Source organism: Lichenostomus cassidix, chromosome 15 (genome assembly GCF_008360975.1).
Source record: "Lichenostomus cassidix isolate B80296 chromosome 15, HeHo_3.0, whole genome shotgun sequence".
NCBI classification, from domain to species: Eukaryota; Metazoa; Chordata; class Aves; order Passeriformes; family Meliphagidae; genus Lichenostomus; species Lichenostomus cassidix.
The window spans coordinates 8948324-8975398 of record NC_139496.1 but is presented as its reverse complement, the minus strand read 5'-3'; the positions used below and the strand labels follow the sequence as shown (position 1 = coordinate 8975398).

At 41.1% G+C, this 27075-nt stretch overlaps 3 protein-coding genes across 4 annotated transcripts; 2 read left to right on the top strand and 1 right to left on the bottom strand.

The window, feature by feature from the left end:
* The first annotated feature begins 2 nt into the window (after positions 1–2).
* On the top strand, positions 3–13625 carry UPB1 (beta-ureidopropionase 1). The gene is made up of 10 exons (XM_085075971.1): positions 3–164; positions 812–983; positions 2398–2485; positions 3160–3254; positions 3936–4097; positions 6950–7119; positions 7790–7871; positions 8695–8737; positions 9472–9626; positions 12443–13625. The coding sequence occupies exons 1-10, from the start codon at positions 64–66 to the stop codon at positions 12524–12526; spliced, it is 1152 nt and encodes a 383-aa protein (XP_084932097.1). The 5' UTR covers positions 3–63; the 3' UTR covers positions 12527–13625.
* On the bottom strand, positions 13623–22751 carry GUCD1 (guanylyl cyclase domain containing 1). Its single transcript, XM_085075972.1, has 6 exons — positions 22376–22751; positions 21083–21167; positions 19465–19630; positions 18631–18722; positions 16813–17054; positions 13623–16344 (listed from the first exon to the last, which is right to left on the bottom strand). Exons 1-6 carry the CDS (start codon positions 22749–22751, stop codon positions 16253–16255), a joined length of 1053 nt encoding a protein of 350 aa, XP_084932098.1. The 3' UTR covers positions 13623–16252.
* On the top strand, positions 22638–25278 carry SNRPD3 (small nuclear ribonucleoprotein D3 polypeptide). 2 transcript variants are annotated; one of them, XM_085075974.1, is made up of 4 exons: positions 22638–22766; positions 23305–23454; positions 24097–24289; positions 25120–25278. In XM_085075974.1, the coding sequence occupies exons 2-4, from the start codon at positions 23329–23331 to the stop codon at positions 25179–25181; spliced, it is 381 nt and encodes a 126-aa protein (XP_084932100.1). In that variant the 5' UTR covers positions 22638–22766; positions 23305–23328; the 3' UTR covers positions 25182–25278. The 2 variants fall into 2 exon arrangements, with proteins under 2 accessions (XP_084932100.1, XP_084932099.1); XM_085075973.1 differs by having other exon boundaries at positions 22647–22779.
* Positions 25279–27075: the final 1797 nt, after the last annotated feature.

The window sequence follows — 27075 nt, the reverse complement described above, 5'->3', positions numbered from 1 at the left end:
CGCCCGGGGCGAAGTCCAGGGGGCCAGGGAGCGCCTGAGGGGTGCGCGCGCCCTCCATTCGCCATGGCGGGAGGACTGGAGTCGCTGGAGTGCTGCCTGGAGCGGCACATCCCGCCCGGGGAACTCGCCGAGGTGAAGCGGATCCTCTATGGGGGCGAGGCCAGGTGCGACAGCAGGACGGGCTCGCCCCCGCTCCGCAGTTTCCCGTCGCTCCCCTCCCTCCCCGTGCTCCGCGGGGATGCCCAGCCCGGGAGTGAGGGGAAGGAGTCAGTGTGAGGGCGGGGGTGCAGGACACGGGGCTGGGCTGAGGGGGAGAAGGAAGAGTAGGGCTTGTGGTGCTTCAGTGAGGTGACTGGGGCATTTTGGAGGTGATCCAGGCGTGGGTAGCACGGCAGTGTGAGGTGACAGTGATGGAAGACCTGAGGGGAATAGTGCAATCGGGGTGAGCGAGCTGGAAAATCAGAGATAAAACCTGAGGAAAATACGTTTGAGGGAAAGTATTTATAATCCAGGGATGGCAGGTGGAAATTCGTGTGTATGTGCTCCTTGATTTTCTGCAAAAAGGTGCTAGTGTCTGGAAATGACAGATAGAGGAAAACGGTGGGAGATTGGTGCCATGGAGGTGAACGGTGAGATTAGCACATGAACTGGTCACTGCCTGTCCCTTGGCTGATGGATTAATGTTGGGGCTTGGAGCCTTGGGTGTCTCTGCAGGGTTAGACAGTATTTGTGACCCCCTTGGTGCACTGCATTCGCAGCAGGAAAGGAGAACATCTCATCTTGAAATGTCTTTGTTTTCTGTTCTATCCAGAAAACTTGACTTGCCAACTGCTGCACTGTCAGCAGCTCAGGAAAAAGATTTTGACCTGCAGGGCTATGGATTTGAAGCTGCTCCGGAGCAATTGAGAAGGCCACGTATTGTTCGAGTGGGACTGATACAGAATAAAATTCCTCTTCCCACAGACACAGCAGTTGCAGTCCAGGTACACAAACTGGGACTGGGGCTGTTTGTAACTCCTCTTCTGGATTGAGAAATAACCCCATTCAGTTGTTGATTTTAGGAACTGTATCATGAAATGTCTAATCTGGCAGTATAGGACTCATCACTGCTGCAGCAGAGCATCGTGTAAAAGGTTTGAATGACACATTTAGTTTTATTGTTGCTCAGAAACATCTCTTGTGTTTACCTAGCATGCCCAACTTGCTTGCAGTTTTTTCCAGAGTTAAATATTTAGTAGCTCATTTTGTATGTGGAAATCCTTTGCCTCTAAGATGAAACATAAAATCATTTACACAAATCAAAAGGGATAGCAACCAGTGGAAACCACAGGTGCAGTTCTTGTTTTAATTGAGAAATGTTCCATTATAGGAAAATCCATTAGAGGAAACAGATTAATAAAGCTGTGTTCATTATTCTTTGTACAGCAGTCAGTGAAATCTTATTACAAGATAACATGGTTTAGTGGTGACTTGGCAGTGCTGGTTGGACTTGGTTGATGATCTTAGAGGTCTTCTCTAACCTCAATGATTCTGAAACCATCATCTCTTAACATCTTGGACACAACAGCACTGAGGTGACATATATGTAGAGAAATAGCATCTTGAAAGTAGCTTTAAAAAATGAAAAGAAAATACTGTATTTATAAAATCTCTTGGAGTGGTAGTTTTGTACAGTGACAGGACAGAACATTTCTGAAGTAGTTTGTTTTGGAAAGATTACCTATCACAGATGCAAGTCATTAATTGAATAAGCAGATCAAGTCTGTAGATTCTTTATAGCAGCTGTTGAATAAAGTGCCAGTTACAGAAATGATTTTACCTTATAAACAACTAGTTAACTATTTCTGTAAATCAGTATAAAACTGTGGAGTTCATAGGTCACTGCAGTCTTGTCTTAGGCCTTTTTTTTTAAATTGACACCTGAAAGAAACAAAGTGCTATACCTATGCTTACCTTTAAGTAGAACACTAATTAATAATTGCTTTGGTTATTTTTTTTTCATAATAATCTACTTAGCATTTAGGACAGAGGGCTTAAAATTGTTCTGTAAGGTGTTTACAGTGAAATGATAGTTTTTGCTGATTCTGTTAAGATTTTCAGCTTTTTACAAGTCAGGCGGCAGTGAATTGCCATCTATATAAATGGTGCAACCACGGAATCAGAATCCCATTGGAATGTTTTCTCTATTTTCAGCATCTAAATGCTTCAAAAATCTATATCTGACTCTATTATCAGTGTTCAGGAATGATAACTTGAGTTACTCCCCCTGCAAGCAATGGCACTAAGTATAGAACAAGATAAACTCAATGTGAACAAAGGTGTTAAAAACAGGCAGTTAATAGAGAAGTGAGTTAGAACATGGAGCTTTTTTTATAGTGTGACATTTCTCACAATCAGGTGGCTGCTCTGCACAGACGCATTGAGGAGATGGTGGGAGTGGCTGCAATGTGTGGGGTCAACATTGTGTGTTTCCAAGAGGCTTGGAGTGAGTATTTTCTGTGTTTCCTTGTAGGCTATCATATGTAAAGTGCCTTCAATTTTAACAGGTACTAGAAGTATATCTTGTAAGTAAACAGTAGAAATCTTCCAAGGTACAACAATTGACTTTAATGATTTGCTTCCTAAAGGAAAAACCAGAGTCTGAGGTAGCAGAACTGTATGGAAGATATATCTGAGGTTTGTTATATTGAAGACTGGCATATGATATTTGGAGGTCCTTCGTGATCCTTTCCTCATTTTTTTTCTCCTAAGACTTGGGGTGTTTTTTTATGGACAGGTATTAAAATTTAAAAATCTATTTTTAATTAATGTGGGGTGTTTGAGGCTTAATAGAAGCAAAAACCAAAATGAGGGTCCATGAAATGTTTGTGAAAGCAGGTTATTCAGAATGTACACTGGTGACTGGAGTATATTTTATCTTTTTACCCTTCCTGAGAATTCACTAAGTGCATCTATTCTCTTCTGGTTTGCTCTGTGTGAGCTCAAAATTCGTTGCCCTTACTAAAAATATTTTTAAATAGCTTTTGTCTTTAAACAAGAGAAACAGTTGAGTCATCCTTAATTGTTTAATTTTTTTAATCTGTATTCATGCAAATGGCATGTATTTCTTGAGTGACATGAACATTCTTGCACATTGTTCCTTGCTTTGATATTTTCCAGCTATGCCCTTTGCTTTTTGTACAAGAGAGAAACTTCCTTGGACTGAATTTGCTGAGTCAGCAGAGGATGGGCCAACAACGAAATTCTGTCAAGAGGTAAAAAACCAATCATAAAAAAAAGACCAACCCACATCCAGCTCCAACCCATAACTGCCACAGATAAGCATAGATTTTTTTGTTCTGTACCATTCTGGTATCATTAAGAAAACAAAAGTAATGAAAAATAAATTTTCGACTTGCTTGACAAATATTGTGATAGTGAGTTGAATTAGAAATGGACAACAACAATTCTGCTCAATATTTATTGTTTAAACTACTCTGCATTTACCTTTTACCATGAAAATCCTATGAAACTGCCCATTTCACTATTCCTGAATTTTACAATTTGCCCAGCTATGACTGAGCTATTAAAGATTTGTAGCCAGCATAATATCTTTAGTCTGATCTAGGGCAAGTGCATGTTGCTTCTCACTGTGGCATTAATTACAGTGGAAGTTTGGAGAAATAAAAGAAAGGGAAATTATTTGAAAGAAAAGACAATGTACCAGTAAACTGGCTGGCAGAATTTGCTATATTTCTCACTTGTACCTGTTTTATTTAACATTTGTAGTTCAATATTTTTACTTTTTTTTTTTTAGTAAAATTTAGTTTAATAACTTTAGTAAAATTTAATTTAATAACTTTTTTTAATTAACTGGTTTCAGCCTGTTGTGGTGTCTGTCATTCTCAGGTAGTGCAGGCTTGTGTATAATAGAGGAATTGTGTTCATTTGTACAGCTTGCAAAGAAATACAATATGGTTGTGGTATCTCCAATACTGGAGCGAGATGAACTGCACGGTGGAATTCTGTGGAATACTGCAGTGGTCATTTCTAATTCTGGAGCTGTCCTTGGCAAAAGTAGGAAAAATCATATTCCAAGGGTTGGAGATTTTAATGAGGTAAGATGCAATACTGGGACTAACAAGTTAGTCTTACCTTGGAGCTCTTGTTTGTGCCAGCATGTGTTGTGGCAGGATCACAGTGGCAGGAAATGCAATGTGTTTCTAGAAAATGTTACTGTCAGATCAGTTTTTCTCAGATGAAATGGTACTAAGTTAATTTATCAAGAATGAATAATTTTTGTGAGAGTGATGAGTCTTAAAGGAAAAATAACATTGAATCTTGTTATGTACTCTTCCTTGGCCTGGTGGAAACTACAAAAGTATCAAGTATCCTTTAAAAGAATTGTTAAAGTTACAGCCATGTTACATTTGTTGTGCACGCTTGGCTTGGGTAGTTTTGTCATGTGTGTGTGTTGAACTTACTTTAATTTGCAGGGCAATTGTTTCATGGTTTGAGCATGAACGTGACTTACAGTCTTTCTCTGTTTCTCTGTGAGGTTGTCTTGGCAATGACAGTTCTTCTTCTTCTGTTTGTTTGAGCAGAATCCCTTAATTCATTATGCTTCTGACTGAATAGCTGGTTTATGGCATCTTCTGTTTACTAATCATATTATTGCAACTGAAGCCCCATCAGGTTTTGGGCCATCCTCCAGAATCAGCTTCAGAAACTGAACTGGCAGTAAAGGCAATGTCAGAGGAGAACTGATAGATCTGAAATGTGTTTATCCATCCATAGAATTATCACAAGCAGAAAGATCAGGATTAAAAATTAACTGATGTCTAAAAATACATTGTCTTACCTAAATCTCTCTTTGTCAGCTGAAGTCAGTAATTAACAGAGACATTTCTTGTAAGCACCAGAGGCTGCTATGTACCTGCCATTGCTTTTGTTCCCTGTCTGACTGCTTCAGTCACCAAACTAAGGCTTCAGAACCCAAACTGCTTTTTTATTAATACAAAAAGTTCTTTTGGGTCTCAAAACTGTGTTCAAAGACCTCCGGAAGTTTTGACCTTGCTCCCAGACCTGATTGGGCTGGTTTGAGTTTATCCACAGGAGGCTGTTAATAGAGTTCTACACAATGAATTTCTGGCACAGTCTGTCGGTCACTGGTGTTACCTTGTATTTTTAACAATTATTTTGATGTTCAATATTATTTTACCAGGTCTGTCCTTTAGCTAGGAAAGTAGTAACTAACAAACCCATTGGTTACTTTCCACTTTTGTAATACAACAAAAAATAAATTCCTGTTGCTTGTGCTAAAATCTTATGTCTTTCAGTTTTCCAGACAGTGTTTAGTAGAGCATCAGCAGATTCCAAGGAGAGACACCTAAAAAAAGAAAATATTTTCATTTTCTCATATCAAGTATAAATAGTTTCATTAAGAGTTTCACCTAGTTGCTAAAAGAAGTTAGTTCTTATAATTCTAAATGCCAGAATTGCTACGAAACAATCTGTTTATAGCTTGCAGATATACTATAATGATTTGACATTTCTTCTTGTATCTGCCTTGTTATAGAATCAAATAGTGTTTACCAAGACAGCACTGTCGTCAGCTGGCTTTGTTAGCAAAGCATTAGGTCCACTTTTCTGAGCTGAACAATTCTGATAAAGCAACTTCAGAAACCACCCAGGCTACAGGAAAGGATTATGTTCATCTGTGTTACTTTAATGTTGTTTTCTTTATCAACAAAGCTAAACCTCAAGGAAATATTGAATTTGAAATTATTTCTTGTGGGTTGTCTCCATAGGGCAGATGAGGAAAGGAGCCTTGTTAAAATCATGCCCTTTGAATCAGTGGGAACTAAATGGAAAGGGGGAAAGAGTTGGTCTGAGGCCTATTCAGCCATGTGTGGGAGGGCATATAAATAAAAATCAATCCTTCAGAGTTTATTGCTGTGGAGATGATTGTGACCTCTGGTGAGAAATAAAGAAATAGGAACTGATGAATTCCCTGAAGCAACAGCTTTCTTTTCTTCTCCTATTGTAAGAAAAGAAACTGAGAATAGAGGGAAAAATGGAAATACATTCATTCAGCGGAATTGTTTTGAAAAAGGATTGTGTGAGCACCCACCATGTGGTCTGCTGTCTACAGGCATTAAAGGAGATCAAATCAGTGCCCAAGGGACTGTTCAATTTCATGAGAACTGATAATAAATAAGAAGTATGAGATGTTACTTTCACTGGGCATACTGAACCTTTAGTCCTTGGTTTCAGAAGGTGCCATCCTGTATCTGTCATGCCATTGGCCCGCACTTACATGAGGCCCAACTTTGTTCCCCAGCTGTAACTCCTTGCTTTAGGCCTCAGGTGTTTCTGCTTCCTTCAGGACCAATGGCAGTAGTGGTTACAAGGAGCAGTTAGTTTCAATAAAAGAGGGAATTGCTTTACAATACATCTTCCTTCTCTGATAACAGATAGTGGGTCGGGATGGCAGATTGTGTCCCTTGCTTTTCTGTCTCAGATCAGCACCAAAGGATACTGTCAGGAATCAGCCTGGCCACTACAACTTCTGTGCTCCCTTGGTATCCACAACATTGTATAAGGAATATTGGGTGGCACGTTCTGTCTCTTTCTTATCTGTGGGTTTTTATCACTGCCTTTGTTGCTGTCAGAACCTGGTGATAGTACTTTCAGAAAGCAGCACATTTTGGAAGTGCATTGCCTGCTGCATGAAAGAAGTTACTTTGCTCGATAGAAGGTGTAAGAGTTTGATTTCGGTGAATACATACTCCTGCTGCTGCTTTGGCATTTCTGTATTCATCTTTTCTACTTACTTAGTGGTTTTGTAAGACTTATTCATCATATCACCCTCGGCCTGCCTTCTACAGATTGAAGAGATTTTTAGTTGGGGTACTTCTTTGCACTTTTTAAAGAAGTCTGTGGTTTTTGTTTTTTGTTATGTTTGTAGTCTACTTACTATATGGAAGGAAATACAGGACACCCAGTGTTTCAGACACAGTTTGGGACAATTGCTGTGAATATCTGCTATGGACGCCACCATCCTCTGAACTGGCTCATGTACAGCATGAATGGAGCTGAGATCATCTTTAACCCTTCAGCTACTATTGGGACACTCAGGTAAAATACAAACTGATCTATGCCATTACTCCCTTTCTGGTTTAACTGAACCTCTGAGCCCCTTGCTGGGGCCTCAGGGGCACCCTGAGGTCTTGGAATTGGAAGTGTCTCCTTGTTTTGCCTCCACAAAGGAGCCTGCATGCTCCACCAGGAATTTTGGGCTCCCAGTCTGCTCCCAGGAACTGATTCTCTTTCAGAACTTTATTGTACATCAACAGGTCTTCTGTCTTTGAGACAGCATTAACCAGAATCCAGCTGGACAGTTTATTTAGATTATTTATGTAATATTTTTGCTATATGATAGGCAGTATATTAGGCTTACCTTGCCAGCCAAGCTTACCTTGCCAGCTTGCATTGTCCACCTAAGAGTGTGGGATCAAATTGCAGTTTTCAGAACCAAGCTGAGATACCCTTTTCTCAGAAACATTTTTTTTAAACGGTTGGCAATTTTATGATTATCAGGCCTCTTGAACTAGATTGGACCAGTGTAAACTTTCCCTTGAGATTAATCGTCTGCAGATTAACATTAATTGCACCCTACTGACTTTATTGCCTAAAAGCTAACTTTGGCCTCTTTGACAGAAACTGTGCAGTGTGTGATAGTCAGAATCTAGATTTAGCACTGAAGTGTACAAGTAGTCAATGTCTCCTGCCTCTTTGTGTGTTGCAGTGAGGCACTGTGGCCCATTGAAGCCAGAAATGCTGCCATAGCCAATCACTGCTTCACGTGTCCCATCAACAGAGTAGGAACGGTTTGTATCTTCATTGTTTCATCTTGTTCCATAATTCAGGTGTTGGAGCATGAGTTCATTCAAGTCAATGGACTAATAGCACTAGAATGCATGTATTCCACTGCTGTGTAACTGATGTTTTAGGGTTTATGGGTTGATTTGAAGATGGACAGTGATGAAGAGATTGAGAGCTGCCTTGTTGCTGGCAGCCTACTTTTTGGTTGCAGCTGCTTCCTGTTCTTGAATTGAATCTTTGTAATAGGCACCCACCCCTTTGCTAACTCTCCCAGTTTCTGTGGGGAAATCAGTATTCTTTTAGCCAAAATGACTGAAAATTTGATATATCCTCAAGTCAGTGATACACAACTGGTGGTTGTTTCTGGACTGTAAAATTCTATAATGAAAATTATTAGTACATGCAATAGGTCATTCTTACCTTTAGATTAGTCCACATACCCTACATGTATATTTTTTTAATTAGGTTCCCTGCAAAAATCCAGACTTGTTTTTGCTGTTATGTGAATATGTTTGCCTTTTTTTGTGATCCAAAAAGATATGTTTGGTTAAATATCTCCTCTATTGCCTCTTTAAGCTTGTGAAATGGATACAAGGCATGTTCCCTAAAGTGTGTGAACAACAGGCAGTGATACAAAAAGACCTTGTGTTCTATCCTATCTATCACAGAAACTAGGCCTCCCTGATGACTCCCTTTAGACAGTGCTGATAGAGTGCCAGATAAAACCTTTGTAGATTAATATGAACTTCCAAAATATTATAGACTAGCGAGGATTTCTTGAATGAAACAGAATTATACTGCCACCTATGGATTCCTCTTATTTCACAGGAATACTACAAAAATGCCTTTACTTCCGGAGATGGTGGAAAAGGTATGGTCAGAAATCACATTCAGTACCAGTTCCTAGAGTTTTTGGAAGTTAAAGAGAGTGATAATGAGGAGTATAAGATTTTCTTGTATGTACTTGTATGTTGAAACACTATAATTTGTGCTGTGAAAATCATTGTTGCTTTTGGCTCCATCCAGAGAGGGCCTGAGCCTTTTTTTAGCCAGTTTTGGAGCTAAGTGTTTTTAGCAGCTGCATGAAAAAGGTCAGTGGTATCCATTGCTTAGTAGTCACAAAAGATGTGATTGATTTTTGGCACAACTCAGAATTGTGCAATATGAAATAATATCTTTTCTGTGCCTCATATCCCAGTGTTTTCACCTCTGACCTTTTATTGAAAATTGAATGGGTGCATCTCTGTCAGCTGTTTTGAAAATGTATGATTTGACAATTAGAATTCATTTAAATGCTAAGTAAAAAACAATGAAAGCAAAGCCTTTACTCTAGAGACCTAATAATGGGAAAGCACAGTAATGCATTATTTGAAAGGCAATGCCATGATATTTTCCTGATAATTTGATGGTGTACTGTGCATGAAAGTAATTACTGGCCAAAACTGCAGTTATTTTAGGATCATGCTGTGACTCTTCAGGATTATTATCTTGCCTAAAGTACAGTAAGTCCCCAAGAAATTGAGTCAGATTTTGTGGGATACTGCATATTAAGTTACATACGTATTTGCAGATGATAATAGATGCTTTTTAAAAAATCTCTTTAAGCACACCATGAGTTGGGCCATTTCTATGGCTCGAGTTACGTAGCTGCACCAGACGGCAGCAGGACACCGGGACTCTCTCGCACTCAGGATGGGCTGCTGGTGGCAGAGATGGATCTAAACCTCTGCAGGCAAGTTGGTGACAAGTGGAATTTTAAGGTAAGCCTATAAAGAAAATACCATATTAGAACAAGCAAGCATTGATAATGGTTCTGTGATGTTACAATAGTTAAAAGGCAGCATTTTTTTTTTTTAGCAGTTCAGAGCTTAAATTGTTGAACTAATTTAACAGGATGTTTGGGAGGCCAAAAGCATAAATAGATTTGGAAAAAGAGTAGCTAAATTCAGGGAAACTAGGCCAGTAGCTTTCAAATGAAAACCTTAGCCTCAAGACCTTAATGTGGATTGCCAGGAGCGCTGAGGATTGCTGGGGAGAAGAGTCTGTGCTTTCCTTCTGCAGCGAATGTAGATAGGCATTTGTAGCTGAGCTGGGCATTGGATCTCATCTAACATGGTACTATTATATATTCTTAAAGACCTTAAGTGTCAGTTTTGGTGAAATTTAGTGAAAACTCAAACCCACAAGCTTCTGAGAACTTTCTGAATGCAAACTTCTTCCAATGTTAACTTCCTGAATTTGTGGATGTGTTGAAGCTACAGAGAAAGAACTGTGTCCTGTATACATTCATCTCTGAAGCGTCTTAACGCACTTTTGAATTTATCTAAATCAGATTAAGATGGCTGCAAGCCACTCCACATGGCTTTAACAAACCTTATTTATTACTGTTTTTTTTGTATTCTGAGGTAAAGCTAATTTGGTTGGTCTTTCCAGAGGGCATAATTGGATTTAATTTGTCCAGCAGCAGTGCTGGTTGAAGAAATGGCTGCCTCAACACAGCAGCTTGCTAACCCTTCACTTGTGCCAGTACAAGCTATGTGGGGTGCTATATTATGTGCTGATTTAGTGGAGTGACCAGACTTTTTTTTTTTTTTTAAGAAATGACACTATAGTTCCTTTTTTAATCTGATCAAGTTTACAACAGGCCACACAAAGATCCTGTCGGAACAAAAATAGAAGTGGCAACTTTGGAAATAGGGTTTTTTTTTTTCCTTCCTTTTTTTTTTCTTCCTTTTTTTCTTCCTTCTTGCTTTTTTCTCCATCTTGCTTCCTTCTGTGGAGACAGGTCCTTTGTTCTAGTCCTCAGTACAGCCAGAGACAGGAACTTTTTCCTATCCACTCTTAAGATCAGCATGATTTGAATCCTAACAAAGCAGACTAGGACTCCTGGCTAGCAACTGTACAATATATGTAGGTTTTTCAGTGATCACCTGGTATTTAAAGTAAGTCATCATTTGCAAGAAGTGTCAATTTCTGAACATCATGCTACTGCAAGCAGACATTTACTTTAGAGAGCTGGTTTATTTGCCTGTTATACATTACAATATGGTGCAATATTCAACATTTTTTGATTTCAGTTTCACGTAAAAATGAAAAATCTCTGTGGATTTGAAATGCTGAATAAGCTTTCTAATTAAAAAATAGTAATTTCTTATCTAGAGTTTAATTTCTTTGCTAATATTGCTAATCCATATATAGGGACAAAACCAAGAAGTAATTTCAGGTTATCTTCTGGAACAGAATTGCATTTGTTATTTTACAGATGCCTGTGGTTGCATGTGGTTGTTGCCATAATGGAATTAAATTGTGCTGAGAGATTTCTAGTTTTGTAAGTCAGGCACGCGTTTAGTTTTGCTTTGCCACCAAAGTCTGAGGCCCTTACTGCAGAGTAGAGGCTTAGTGTGTCAGGAAGCACATAGAGCATTGCTTATAACAGCTTAGTTACAATTGAACAAAAGCAATTGTATTGATTAGGAAAAACAAACAGTAAAAGCAAAACACTGCCCTTTAGCTGTTTTGTGTAGAATTGTGTGGTTTTTGTTGTCTTCAAGTCTTGTGCTTTCAGCACCTTAGTTTTATGTTGATGGTGTGGAGTGCTATTGTTGGATTTTGGCACATAAGGCACAGCTGTGGCTTTGTTTATGTGACAAGGGAGAGCTGTTTCCTTTTCCTCTCAGTTGTGGCCAAGACAGAGGTAGTTCTTGCTGAGGGGAATGAGTAGCTTAGACTTAATAGCATGTAGGAACCTATTTAACCTGCTTTGCTATCTGCAGTTTGCACCCGGTGACGACTGAAAGGGACATTCATAGAACGTCTTTGCTAAACTTAAAACAGCAAAGGGGTTAAGCAAATTATCTAAGTTACACTCTGGCAATAAGGAGGTAATTTGCCCCTCCCAGTGCCGATGGTGTGGCCTGTGTACTTCAGAAGATGACAGCCCTACATCAGGTGCTGTATTGCAGCACTTGCAACACTCGCAGCACTTTCATCACTTGCTCTGTTGCCCAAACCACTGGTATTTCATGTTACTAAAGGGTGAAGTAAGAGGAGCCCAAACACTGTCAGTGGCATATATGCAAACTTACTGCTGGCAGCAGGGTTCCTTGTTTGTCAAGGACATGACATGAAGCCCTAATTACAGACACTCCTTTGCCTTCACTGACATTACTTAAAACATTGTTGATGCATAAGGAAGCAAGTCCACCTTTCACATTCAACTTTTAGCTATCCAGAATAACCAAAATAGCCATAAGTCAGGGGACATGACTGTCACTGAAGGAGAGCTGCAAAACCGGAAGGTGTTAATTTAAAAGTTTGACTTTTTAGGGTGGAAATACACTTCTTTTTCGGATAGAAATACACTCCTAGGCAACACAATGTGAGTTCTTTTATAAAAAAATATATTTGTGCTAAGACACTGGAGATCTTGAATTTTGAGTGAGCTATGGTTTTGATGTTTTGGACAATTAAATCATATGTTGTCACAGAAAAAAACAGCCAGTGGATATAAATATTTTCTACTGAAATACTTTCATAGCTTACTGAAAGAACTGAAGCTTTGATATTTCTTTTCCAGATGACTGGTAGATATGAAATGTATGCAGAGAAGCTCGCTGAAGCAATCCAGCCTTACTTTATACCCAATATCATCAAAGAGTAAGAGAGAGCATCTCATTACATTCAAATGTTACAAGATAAATTCAAAGTTACTGTTGGATGATAGCTTTACTGTGAATCACAAGTTGCTGTTTTAATGTTGTCGGTTTAATTTCACGTAACCAACTTTAAATAATAGGGTTTAAATCTGTGTTAAGTAAAATAATTGAAAATGGCTTCTGGAGTGTTTGTTATCTACACTATTGAGTCCAAAGTTTTGCTCCTTGCTAGAAATACATTCATTGTTTTTTCTAGTGTAGAAGCACATACAGTGTACTGTGATACAGTTGATAGAGAGGATGAATTGAGGACGTGAAGATTTTTACATAAGCTTTGCATTGTACATCTATTTACTTCTGAGTTCCAGTTTTTACCCTCTGCCCAAACGCGTAATTTAGGGAGAAAGGAGGCATAAATTGTTTTCATCTGGTTTTGTTATTTTGCTTTTTTTTGCTTTTTCTGCTTATGAACTACTTGATGCTGTTCTGTTACAGCTTAGTAATATCACAGACACCCCACTTGTTTGCAGATCTGTGGGTGCTATAAAGCAAGACCACTCTGGTTCTGTTGCCTTTTACACCACCACAGCTGGATCAATATCTTTGATGAGCCCCTTCGAAGTGCAAGTCATGCTCAGAGAGATGCTTTGGTATCTTCTGCAGCTCAGTGCCCTGATGGGAAGCAGAAATAGAGACCCTGGCTAATGTATAGGCAAGGCTGGGGCAGTTGCATACTTTACACTATGAACAGAAAGCTGCTATAGGAAACAGGATGGGTAAGGAAAACTCCTTCCCTGGGGCTGCACTCCAGTAGAATACGTGGTGGTTCCAGAGTACACAAAACAGCTGTGGAATAAAGTTAATAATAATACATTTGCTATTCTTAGGTAGTACTGTATTCTGAAATTTTGCTTCATATGATTTGGGTGACAGCAGTAGGTGTTCAGGCAATGCAGACTGAATACAATTTATAGCCCTGCAACTATGAATTCACAGCTGTAATAAATATTTGAACTCTCGTTCTTGTTCTTCCGAGTTACAGTTTCAGGTTTTCAAAATACATTTTTCTTAATAAGCTTATTAATAAATGCACTTGCTTCATTATGTTACAGGGTTATCTGTGAGTTTAACCTTTATTGAGAATGGCTTAATTACAAATAAAAATATATTTATGTATAAAATCCCTGCGTGTAAAATCCCCTTCCTTTGCTATTGACATCCTGACAGAAACAAAGCAACAGAACATTTTCAGAATGAGTGTTTTGATAGACAATCTTGCAATGGGAGACGAAGTTTCAGAAAATGCAGATGTTCTGAATGCTTGTGCAATGAGTTGCTTTTTCAGCTTAATTGCTGTCATATACTCAGTCTTTTCACTTGGCTTTTGCTTCTTCCTTGTGTTTTCATCTCCCATAGCTGTCTTCCATTTGGCTGCTGTACAAGATCCTGTTGCAATAGTGGATCTCACCTTTAGTCTGCACTAGCTTAGACAGCTTTGTTTAATTTTTCACTTTTGTTGAAGCATTTAAACCCTGGGTACCAAACATTTACCAGTCAGTACTGTTACACCCGTCTGTGCACTTCAGAACACTTAGCTTGCCCTTAAGTTCATATTTTATCTATAAGCTCAGGATTCACTTTTGGTAACGGAACCAGTAAAATGCTAAATGTCGATTACAAGCCTTTCGTAAAGAATCGGTTTTATTTAACTAATCAAGCCTGCTCTAAGATAAATCCTGTGGCAGTTTAATGGTATTGAATGAACTACCTACCTGAAAATCCGTGAGTTAAGGAAGTACTGTAACAGCCTGTAGCTTACATACCTGTTAATTATTAACAGAGCTAATACAATCTCTCTAAATCAAACATCACAATTTTGGACCTGGACATAAAAATTCCCAGATCAGGAGTCTTCTGGTTACTTCCTCTGGAGGAGTTGAAAGGCATTATCTACAATAGATTTTGTACCTTTTTTCTGGAGGGGTTCTGCTGGTGGAAGCAATGTATTGGTTCTACACAAACCACATCCTACCTGTTACTCATTTTGCAACTATCAGTGATAAGCAAAATTTAACACACAAAATTTCTTGTCACATACTCTTGTTTGGAACTTTTTAACAGTTACTGCATTTTAGATGCCCGTTACTATTTTTCACCTTTGTAAAAAGGAGCATTCTTGATTCTGCTAAGTACTTAGTGAACACTGTATAGATACTTCTCAGTTAGTCAACAACTGATAAAAGAAAATGGTTATCTTGGTAAAAAAACTTTCTGTGCTGAAAGTAGATTCCTATTTATGATATCCACCAGTAAATAACAATATCCTTTTTACTGTTATTCCACACAGTTCCAGAACTTGAACAGTTCTTTTCCTAAGATCATACCAGAGGTGTGGGATCTCTGTCTTAAGTGCAAATTTTCCTAGTTTTACATCAGTGCTGATTTTCCTACTCACTTTCATATGGGGATACTGAAGATTGAGACTTAAGAAGAAATTATGATGGATGAAGCTGAAGTAAGTGGCTTTTTCTTACACTTCAGAGTGCTCCTCAGCTAACAGAGGAAAGGGTTATGAATAGGCTGCTACCATTTTCACTTAATGTCTGAATACAGCAATAACTTAATCCAAATACAGCTGTAGTATAAGAACTAGAAAAATCTAAATTCCTGCCCTAATACTTGTAGCAGAAATGTCTGTATTTCCTCTTTTCTTAATTGATTTAAGCTTTTCTTAGAAGGTCACTGAACTAATACCAACAGCAAAATTTGGCTCAAATTATGATTTAGCATTTTAGTTACAATGCAGTAGATGCTGTCAGATATTTACACTTTACACACAAAATATATATCATTAGTGTGGATGATAATTTTCTGCATCTGCTTAGTAAGTTTAAAGTTCATATTCAAAACAGATTCTGCAGAAACTGGCACATGTGGGTGGTATATTCAGAGCTCTTTGCAAAGAGCAATAAAGACCTCTAAGTGCAAATAAAATCTTTTCACTTAAACTTTTGGAGCAATATGGAGCTCTGAGCAGTCATCCAAGAGGATTTAGCCAAGACATTGAGTTTGTACTGCAACGGAGTAATTCCAATATTGCAGTTGCATAAATGCTAAATCTCTGTGAATTTGGTACATGGGAAGTTTCCTACATTGCAGACAATACTAATGAGCCAGCAAGGCATTTTTTTGTTATTTAAAAGTGGTTTAAGTTAATTTTTTTTTTCCTTTTATAATACCCTGCTGAACTTCAAATTCATAGATTTAGGATGAAGAGCAGCCCTTGACGCTTTGATAGAGAGAGAAACCGGTATTTTCTGGGTTTTTTTCCTTCGTTTACCTAAACCTATGCATGTATTACCAAGTGTTAAAGTTCATAAATTTGGTGCTTTTTTCTTATGTGTTTAATTTGAAAATAAGCTGAAAGTGAATGGGCTCTGGGCCTGTATTTTAGAACTGCTGTCAAATGTGCAATGTTGAAAATTAGGAAAAAAACCAACAACAACAAAAAACCAGAGACAGACATTGCAAAATCAGATACATCATCCAAAAAAAAAAAAAAAAAAAGTAAAGACAGAATTGCAATATAGTCCTGTCAATGTCTATAAAGCCTCCTTTGTTGAAGGTCCCACTGCGGTTCTGGAGCAAGGTGTGTGCAGGGGAGTCCTGAGACGAGCAGCCAGCTGCTGTGCAGGCTGGGCAGGAAGGAGCAGGAGTGGCCTCTGTGGGTGTCAGCTGTCTGTGTAGATGAACAGAATATCTTCATCAGTGCCGTAACTTGTCCTGGCTTCCTCAAAGTTACTGATGCTGGTGCAACATGTTCCTGGTAAGGAAGAACAAAATGTTACTGAAAATTCAGAAGGATTTGCTGGTGAAAGGCTCTTAACACTGGGTATAACAACCTCCACAAACAAAACTAGTACAGTGACTAGACCTAGCAGCTTAGGTTATAGCTTTACTCAGGTAGATTTTTTTCATCTCAGAGCTCACTGAAGTAATGCTGCAAATAGGTACTGAATCGGCCTTTCTGTTACATTCTGCACATAGTTCAGCATCTCTCACTAACCCATCTGAAAGCCAAACAAGCCATTTGCTAGAATGCCTATCTGAATACTTCAACTAAATCACACCACAGCATGCAGCACTGATGTAATTAATGTGGCAAAACCCCTTCTCACAAATTGAATAGTGATGCTTGAAATGCCTGTGCAGTGTGAGGGGAGGTCCAGCTGTGGCTCTGTTACAGACTTGTTAGTAATGAGAATCCATCCAGAAGGGACAGGCTACTCACGGTCAGCATAGGCAGGGTTGTTGTAGTAAATACTCCCTGAGGCTTTGTTGTAGCCACATAACACAATGAAGTGGCCCTGGTAGTCAGGGCTCCTGCAGAAGCACTTCTGTCCGATGGGAAGGAAGCAGCAGTACTTGACAGGACTTGAGCAAAGATCACACAGTAGCAGGACTGCGTTCACAAGGACGATGGCTACATGACCCTGGGACAGGTGGTTTTGGATGTCTTGAACAGTTACTGTGCTGCAAGGAAAGAAACAGACATGCTTATGGACAAGTTTAGGAAAGAGGCTGGTGTAAAGGAAGTGCATGATGGTGGACAGTGCAGCTGGCATAGTTGCTTCACAGGTACAGCTTTTGGCTGTTAAACCCTGCAGAGTTTGCTATGGACAAAGCTTGACAAAACCTGTAGCATTCAAGATCTTTTCATCTCATTGCTGCTACTGAAGAGCAGAGCAACAGCTCCGGATTCTGCAATAACATATTCTGAGATTACATTTACATATGATGCCCCAGAGAAGAGAATTAAAGGAGCTGGCAACTCAGTAACTTGAGGGACTTCTGTTGTGGGAAAATTTTAAGTGAGGTGTTTTCTCTTGCTGTTAGAAAAGCTTATCTCAGAAACACCATATCTGTATTGACTGAGTGGTCAAATCCTGTGTAACCACTAACCAAATTAGGATGTGCATGAATTTGCATGTGTCACACAGGACTGTGTTTCTCCCAGTCACAGTTTTGGACCACCTGATACTCTCGAGGCTTTATTTCTGCAGTACCTTACAGAGAGTAAGTATCCACCAAACATAACATGAAACCTCATCTGTTAAAAGCTGTCCTTCACCGAGGCAGATGGTGTGTTCCATACGCATGAGAAACTCATCACTTGGATCCAATCCAGATGTCTGGGCTGTGTGTACCACCTGACCGAACTCATGTGCTTTTTATGCAATCTTTTCCAGTGTCACTTCCCCACTCTGACACCCCAGCCTCAGTACTGCACAGGTAGATATGCCCTCTGTCCCTGCCTTGATCAAAGCCACAGTCTTAAGACTGCAAAAACAAGAGGGACTGAGTGTCCCTTCTGTCCTGTCATAACTGTAATTAAGTGATGGTGACTCCATGTGTGTTAGAAAGGACACTTGATCCTGCTAAATGTAAGTTACACTCCAGCATTCAAATGCTGTTGTGGCTGCCCCATATCCTCTCCTCTGCTTGCTCCTAATCACTTACCCCACTTTGACAACAGGGATCCAAATCCAGCTTCCATATAAGAAGGGATGCTGCTGAAGTTGGATGCTTAGTCATTTCCCAGAATTTCACTGTTGGGAAACAATTCTGCAGTTCTTCTGGGTTTGCAGTTCTTTCATGGAGGTTCCTTATTTCATGGTCCCCTTGGCAAAAGCTCCTATTCTAACCTGGACTTTGCATGTCTGTCTAGGAACAGATACCCATGTTTGCATAGCTCTGGGAACAATGAGTTCTGTACCCACATAGTGTTCTCCTGAATTCCAACAATGGCCAGTTAGAGTGCTGTAGGCACTCCCTAGTGCCGAAGTGTAATGGATAGCCAATACATAGTCAGCTCCTGTCAGCATTTTAAAATCACTTACTTTGCACCATGACTAATTTTTCCTCGAACTACATTATTAGCTCTTTATGTCCATGGGTTTTTCTTGAGACAGATACAATAGAAAGACACTAATTGGCAAAAAAAAGGCTTAGGGCTTGATTTCAGTCTCTTTCAGCAGTTTAGCTTGGTGCATCAAAGAAAAGCAGGGGCCCACAGAATCTCCAAAGAGAAAGAAAACAGTAAGCTTACCATTTCTCCACCAGCACCTTGCAGTCTTTGGCTTGTGCAAAGAGCTGATTGACTCGATTCTCTTCTGTGTCAAAGTGCTTCCTGTAAAACGACTGTGGAGATAATAGAAGTTCTGAACTGGAATGATGTTTACCTTGGGTAATCCACCACTTAGTCTGCTAGCAAGGGCCTGCATAAGTTGGAGATCTGGCTATGGGATGAAAGATCTCTCCCTTAGTTCACTGAAAGCAGGACAAGGATTTCTGCTCTGAATTACAAATTACATTTGCTCCTGGTCAGTTATTGTTGCAGTTTCCATCCAGTGGCTATTCAGCTGCCTACATGAGAGAAGCCTGTCTGGTTTCCCAGGGGAAACTGGGCAGGAGCTTGCATTAAAGCCACCGCTGCTACAGGCCCTCCTTGGTCCCTTGTTGGCAGTCCTGGAGGCCAAGCTCTCAGTGGATGGAGGGAGGCTGAGTTCCCCTCTCACCTCTAGAGGTGGATCTTCCAGGTCAAGGCTGAGGCACGGTGGTAGGGAAAGTGTGGAAGCTAAACACTGCTGCTGCCCAGGCTGTACCTGTTCTGTAGATAAATACAGGGCTTCAGTCTCCAAGGCTGTCAAATAGGTTGGTACCTTTCATGAACATCACATGCAAACTTTTCAAAAATTCAAAAGATGGAATCAAAGATGTACAATACGTAGGACCATATTGCCTTTGGAACAGATTTGTGCTAGTTTTGGTAGTAGGCCAAAGTAACCGTGGTTGAGTGTCAGTAACACAGCACAGCTTTTATAGCATGATACTTGAAGATTTTAAAGCTACCTTCTTTCTCCCTGTAGATGAGAATACTAACCTGATTTTTGTAGCCCTTGTCCACTCCAAGTGTCTGGGTGCAAAATTTATGCTTAACTCCGAAGTGCCGCATTAGGTAGGCCAGGTCAATAGTCCAGATACTCTTTGTTAACTGGAGTTCCTGGATGGCTTTCTGAAATTCATCATTGTCCAAATGATTCAGGTACCTATGATATTGGGAAAGGCAGGGGAAGGGAAGCACAGACCTTAGGAGATGCAAAATGTGTGCTGTAGCCCAAGCCTCTACATCACAGCACATAAGAACTGAAACAATAGGCTTGGCTAAGAAATAACAGCAAAACAAACAAACAAACCAACCCACAAAGGAGACAGAAATTTAAGGGAAGGGAGTAGGGAATATTGAACTGGATTAATTGCTGACTTTTTAAAATTGGAAATGTGTGGTGCCTTGACTATTTCAGAGTGCTAGAAGTGTACAGGTGCTGTACCAGAGGCAAACTGGTATAGAACTCTGTCCTGAAGGGTTTACAGTCTGACTGTACAAGTATATTAGAGCCAACACAGAAAGAAGAGTTAAAGACTAAAACTTCCTTCACGCAATAGATGGATTTCAAAAGGAGGAGCCAAAAAGGAATTCAGTAAATACTCAATGGAAGCTTGTCTTAGGCACTAACGACACAAAAGGAAGAAGAGGGGAGATGAAGTCAGGAAGAAGCCTGGGACAGGTTGCAAAAGGGCAGGGCAAGGCAGTTATAGGGAGTTCTGAAAGTAAGAAAACAAATGGAGGTAAATGATTTAAAAAAAAAGGGACTGGAATTGAGGATGAAGGGCAAACAAGGTCAGATCAGCAGGGAGAGAAGATTAATCTTGGAAGCTGAGTTTTGGGCAGACTGGAGTGGCAAAGAGGTAAAGGGAATAGAGGTTACAGTAGTCAAGATGGGAAATTACCAGCACACGGACTAACGTCTTGGCAGAAGGGATGGAGAGAAATGAAAATCTTCTGCTTCATATCTACTAAGTGGACATCTAAATAGGTATTTCTCCTGCACCTAAGCTCATGTTCCTCTGTGGAAGGAAAGAGGAGTTCAGCAGGACAGCTACTAGTTCAAAAAAAAGTAAAACCAAAAATAAACAAAAAAAAATCCCAAAGGGCAACACAGTTTTGAAGCTGAAACTACTCCTGGAACACAAACACTCATCCCACAGGTTGGAGGCTCAGCAGGACAGAGGTAGTACAGGTACAGCACACACTCATAAACTGGGATACACCTACCCATCACTTGAAAACACAGAAAGGAATCGGATAAGTCACAGTGCTATCAGCTCTGAATTGCAACAACAGGAAGGAGGCAAAACTTTGTATGAGCTTATGCATGCCAGCCTGCAGAGTTTATAGAGCTGAGAAGGTATTCTTCATCTATCAAATTAGTCAATTATTCAGAAGGGTCCCAAGTTCACTTCAGTTTATATTTTCCATTGCTCCTGCTGGAGAGCTGGGCCAGGCCCATGCAGCAGTCACTATCCAAGGGTACATCAAAAACTGCTGTTCTCCTAAGACTAAACTCACGGCTGCTTCAACATGCCTCTTCTCCCTGGGAGCTGCTTCCTGCTATCCCTCCCCATGGAATGGGATTTCCCACACTAAGAGAGCCACTTACTGAAGCACCATCCTGGAGCAGGCCAGCCCACAGTCCCAGTGGTACAGCTGCTGAATCACTGGCACTTTCAGCTGGATGCAATCAGCTGTGTGAGTAGAACATGAACAATGTCAATCCATACAGGAATGTTTTTTCCCATGCTACTTTAAGTCAGCTTGTCCTCAGCACTATAGCCACAGAAAGTTAGGAACACGTTTTTACTTTGTCTGATTGGCAGGTGGATTTTTTTTCTTTCTTAGGGGAATGTACATTCAGTATTTCTGTACAGGTAAGTATTTGGTTTAATCTCATACTCCTTTATCGTTCCATACCTGGATCACTACCTTTCCTCCATCTCAGTTTTTATTTTTATGGAGTTGACAATGTGATTTCAGTTTCAGGAACACCCTCACCACTGGCAGGACTTGAAGAGTTGAGCATGTCATTGCTACTTCAGCAAAGTGAGTTAATAATGAAGGACTTTTCTCAGCAACCTTTGAGCTAGAGAAGGTCTTTGAGAAGTTTTGTTGACAAGGTAATCTACATTTTATGATGGAATGAAAAATGCATTTGATATCACGTGGACTGGTCTAGTTTTGATGTAATATTATTTATAGAACCTTTTACATAATGTTATATTTTTCCTAGTTGTGCCCCTGTTTAGTCATGACTTTAAAGAGTGGCATACCTGTTCATATATTCAGTCTGTTCATTTCATGTAGCTTAAAGTGCTCTCAAGTATCATAACAAAAAAACCCCAAACAAACAATCAATTCCCACTTGTCCTCAGAGCAGGACTTCTTAAGAATTTACCATCACTTTTTCGTGGCATGTTACGAATCTGTGCCCTTTCTGGTAACAGCCGGGGCCTCTTTGAAGTCCCATATTAACATGTTTTCTACGTGAAAGCTTTAGAGCAGTAACAAGTTTTCTTGGCCGTCCAGCTACCAGTCACCTGTTTCCCAACACAGTCAAGAGCTCCGCAGCGATGGCTGTCGGCTGTCCCGAGACGAGATATACCAGCCCGTATATGCCGTGCGTGTAAACCACCCTGCGAACTCCTCTGCGCTTTACCAGCTCCCCGCCAGCACGACCTTACCGACGGAGCCGGTAATTCCACATTGCTGCTGCTGGCGAAACCCCCAGCACTGCGGCTCGGGAGGCGGAGAGGCTGCCGGGGGTTCACCGCAGGAGCCGCCCGCTCCCCGCCGCCCGCCGGGCCCCTTCCTGGCCCGTTCGGCGGGGCAGACCCCGCTGCTCCCCTGCCCGCGGAGCTCCCAATGGCCCGAGCAGGGCTGGGCGAGCCGCACTGACCTGGCGGCGGCTCTCCAGCCTCCCGGGGGCTCTTCATGGCGGCGGCGGCACCCGCCGCCCGCTCACTGCCCGCCCCGCCGAGCCGGCGGCGCGGCCCCGGGGCCCGGCGCTGGCTCCTCCCGGAGGCGGGGACTGAGGGGGGCCGGGCCCCGGGGCGGTTGCCCCGCGCCGTGGCGGCGGAGAGAGCGGTGGGGCGTGCGGGCGGGCAGGGGCATGACCCGGCGGACGGGGGGCGGGCAGCCCTATCCCGGGCACGGGGCAGCGCGGGGCTGCCGGGCTGGCCCCGGGCGGGAGCGGACGGGACGAGGCCGCGCCGCCCCCAGCGCCGCGTTCCGGTTCCGGCGCGCGGAGCAGGGCGGGAGGCGGCGGAGGCCATTAGCAGAGTGCGCGGGTAGCGCTGGGCGGTGAGTGCTGGCCCCGAGCTGTGTCCCCCCGCGGGGCCTTCCCGCTCCCCGGGCGCTACGGGGACGTGCCCGAGCAGCGCCGCAGCCCTGCGGGGCCTGAGGGGGCTGAGCCGGGGCGGCGCTGTGCGGGAGGCCTGCGGTGGGCCCGGCTCCCCTCACGGCTGGGCCCGCTGCTTGGCGCTGCGCTCCCCGAGCGCAACCGTGATGCCCGCGGGGCTCTCAGGGGTCAGCCCGGCCATACTGCTATGGGAAGCACCTGGGGCTCTTCCCAAGGACGAGTGGTTCGTTTTCTGGGACTGAAAAGGGAATTTTTAGAAAAGACCTGGAAAAGGCTATTGATATTTAAAGTCTCTCTATGGACACGTCTCTAGAGAAGTGTTATTGATGAATAGTCATAGCATATGCTGTGTTTAAACGTGAGAAATTTGGTGCTTTGTACTGATGGGGAAGATGACGGATTATGTAGGTGTGGTATATTCTACATCTTTCTTTGTAGTAACGGCTTTTGTTTTCCTTTTGCCTCAGGTGTAGAGCCACAGCACTGCAGCCATGTCGATTGGGGTGCCAATCAAGGTCCTGCACGAGGCCGAGGGCCACATTGTGACATGTGAGACCAATACAGGAGAAGTTTATCGAGGCAAACTGATCGAAGCTGAAGACAACATGAATTGCCAGGTATCTTTGCTTGACAAGGATGGAGGGAAGGCTAGCTGATCTGGGTATGGGAAGGCTGAAAGTTTCATTAAAAGACTGTTGGTTTTAGTCCTGGGATAGTGGAAACTGTGCAGCTGCTTCTTACCATGTTGAAGTGGATTCAGCATTACAGAGTGCTCCAAAGAGGCCACAACTTATTTCCAGTTTTAGATTGGGCATCCTTGTTTAGTAAGATCAGGGATTTAAAGATTCTGTCCTGTGAACAATGTTTTTTTTGGAGTTCTTTATTTAAAGCTACTGAGTATAGGAAAAACAAACCTTGATTTAAGAAATTGAAGCTTATTTAATGCCCATTAGTTTAGTCATTCCAAGAGGGCCTAATTTTGACTTCAGGCAAGTAATTGTTGAAATCAGAATGTTTTCTTAATAGTACTAGAACAGCTTTATAAAACTGTTGTGAGAAAACAAAATTAATGAAGCTATTAGATAAAACTAATTAGATAAAACTATTAGATAAAATTAGTTTTATTAGATAAAACTAATTTGTAAACTGGGGAGAAAGCAAAAGTCCTGGGCAGCAGGCATGGAGTATGTTTGAACGGTCATGATGCCTTGTGTCAGAGCTAAGGCCTGTCTGAACACTGACTGATTTGTGCCTTCCAGATGTCCAACATAACAGTGACGTACAGAGATGGACGGGTGGCACAGTTGGAGCAGGTATACATCAGGGGCAGCAAGATACGGTTTCTCATCTTACCAGATATGTTGAAGAATGCTCCTATGCTAAAGAGCATGAAGAATAAAAACCAGGGTTCTGGAGCTGGGCGAGGGAAAGCAGCTATTCTCAAAGCTCAAGGTATGTACAATTTGTTCATGGTCCCTCCCCCTATATTTCTGTAGAATTGAAAAACTTACCTCTAGCACTGAGGAGATTCAGCTGTAAGAATTGAGAAGATTACTGGTTCATACAGTCTTTTTCTGTATGTTTCATCTTACAGTGAGAGTCAAGATTCAAACTGTTGCAATTACCTGAATGTGTAATATTGATGCTATAATAACTTAGAGGTAGTGAGTAGTCTGTTAAACAGAGCCTTTCTGTTAAACTTAAGAGTTCTGTTTTCCAGCAATTGTGGCCACCAGCTGTTTGGTATACTTAGGGAAGGATTCAGGTGTTGTTGTTAAGATGTTGTAGGAAAACAACTTTAGTTATAAAGATGGTATTTAAGCTGCTGGGAAGCTGTAATTGTTAGCTCTTTTGTAGTTCACTCATTTATGCCATTCTCAGGGGATCTAGTTATTAGGTAGTTGAGTAGCAATCATGTGCCACAAAGTCCTTGGTTAACTTCAGTGTGCAGTAATGTTTATGTGGGGGAGTAACTTACTGAGTAGTGTTGCAAAACCTTGGAAGAATGTGGGGTTTCAGATCTCTTGGGTGACACAGCTTTGTGTGTCAGAAGGAACATGAGGTGTATGAATATTCACTGCAGCTGTTCTGAGGAGCCAGACTGGTATTATTAGGTTCTGGTTCTTCTCGCAGGAAGCTTCTTTCTCTCACATCACTTTCTGAGCATTTCCTTGCTTCTGAGCAAGAGACATTGAGTGTTGTTGATGTTTTGCGTGTCACTTATTGAGATGAATATGCAGGTATGTCAAATTCATGTCATCCCTGATGTTTTCTTTCTTCAGTGGCTGCAAGAGGAAGAGGCCGTGGTATGGGCCGTGGCAACATATTCCAGAAGCGAAGATAATTTTGGTCTTGGCTGACTTGCTTTTTTTATTAGGGGTGTTAACTTGACTGTGTGTGCATTGGTATCAGTTTTGTTTAATAAATGTTTCTGACAAAAACTCGTCTGCTCTTACATGACAGGACAATTCTTGGGTAAATACACTGTAGGTTGATTTCAAACTTAAGCCAGCTTTGTCTGGAAGACAGTGAACTTTACTATATCTAGGTTTGACCACTTTGTGTGATGCATTGATTCTTGAAGATCATTATGTTTCCTTTTTCTTGTTTAGTCCTGTTGTCATTTATTCTCTAAAGAATTAGAAGGCATTCTTAATGAAGAATTTTAAGTCATACATTATGAAGTCTTATTAGCAGCTGCATATATGGAAAATACAGCAACCCAGGGGCAGCTTCCTGAGAAGCAGAGCAGTGTGTTCTTTTGCTCTGTATGGACCTACAATAGATAGAGGTCCATCTTCAGATCTGTATATCGAACTTGTATTCTTGTATTTCTTATTTTCTCTTTGGATATGGGGAGAATTTTTCATTAGGAACACACAACTTTGATAGCTTGAGTCTATATTTGCAATGAAAAAATCTATTCTAACTTTCTTAGCAGTTTTTCCCTGTGTCTGGGAGAAGATGACAACATAAAATAGGCATTTTCCAGGATAAATTTGAAATGTTTTGTAAATTTGAAAGGCTGTGCAGGTGTATGAGGAAAGTCTTATAAATAGTTATGCATTAAACACAACTCAGTATAAATGCTAATGTTTTGAACAAAACTCACGATCAACTTCAGCTTTTGATCTTATTATCTATACACAGCTGTGTATAGATCAGCTGATCTGGAGGAAACCAAATGTAGTTGTAACTTCAGTTTATTTTGCTTGAAGTGTAGTGTGGTTGTTTTTACTGACTTAAATGATTGAAATGTTTAAATGTAACCCTTCTGTACCTAATCACATACTTGCATACAGTCACTTACCAGTCTGTACATGCACAAAAGAGCTGGTCTTGCTTTTCTGCTCAGGTGCTGTGAAGAATCTCCCTTGTGTGCAGACAGGAAAGTTAAACTAATGTATTGACTTGTTGAATTGTGTGTAAATAAAGCTGTATTTGGTCTCACATCATTAGGGAAAACCCTGCTGCATGTTCTTCTGAGTAGTAGTGATCCTAAATATTTGCAATGGAAACGTCCTTAGAACATGTTTAAAGGATACTTGAGCTTAACTATAAAAGCATTGTAGTGTCATCTTACATCTCTCCATGTAACATGTCCAAAAGCCAACAGTCTTCACAAACAGGGATAATTTCTAGTAATGGTGTCTGGCTCACCTGCTTTAAAGTCCTTGTTCCTCCTCCTTGAGCAATGCCAAGCTGCTGTTCTCTCCTCAGGAGCAGTGAGCATGGTATTAAGCACACTGAGGGCATGGGACAACCACGAATTTCAGAGAGGAACAGTAACCCTCTTCAGGAGGTGTGATGGAACAAACTGTATCTGTTTTAAGAAGTTTGAAGTAACATCTCTAATGCATATCAGCTTTGAAGAAGATACTGGATTTTGCATAAACAAAAGGCTTTGCACTATGACTTCAGGTTCAGGCTGAGTCTACGATGAACTGTTCAGAAAGATACCATGAATTTAGTGTTAAAAATGCTGATGTTGCATGTTGGTAGGAATTTAAGTCCCAGCTGAGACAAACATATCACTTAGCAGTTTCTGACTGGAGTAACTGACATACTAGTTTGTTACAGGCTGCTTTGCACATCCTTCCTGTGATGTGTGTGATAAATCAAACTTCTCACAAACGAGGTCTCACCCACTAGATGGCTCTGTTGGGAAGAGAATGAAGCTCAAGAAACCAGAACACTCTGGAAGGGAAAAACGCAAGAAATGTGACTTCTGCCATAAA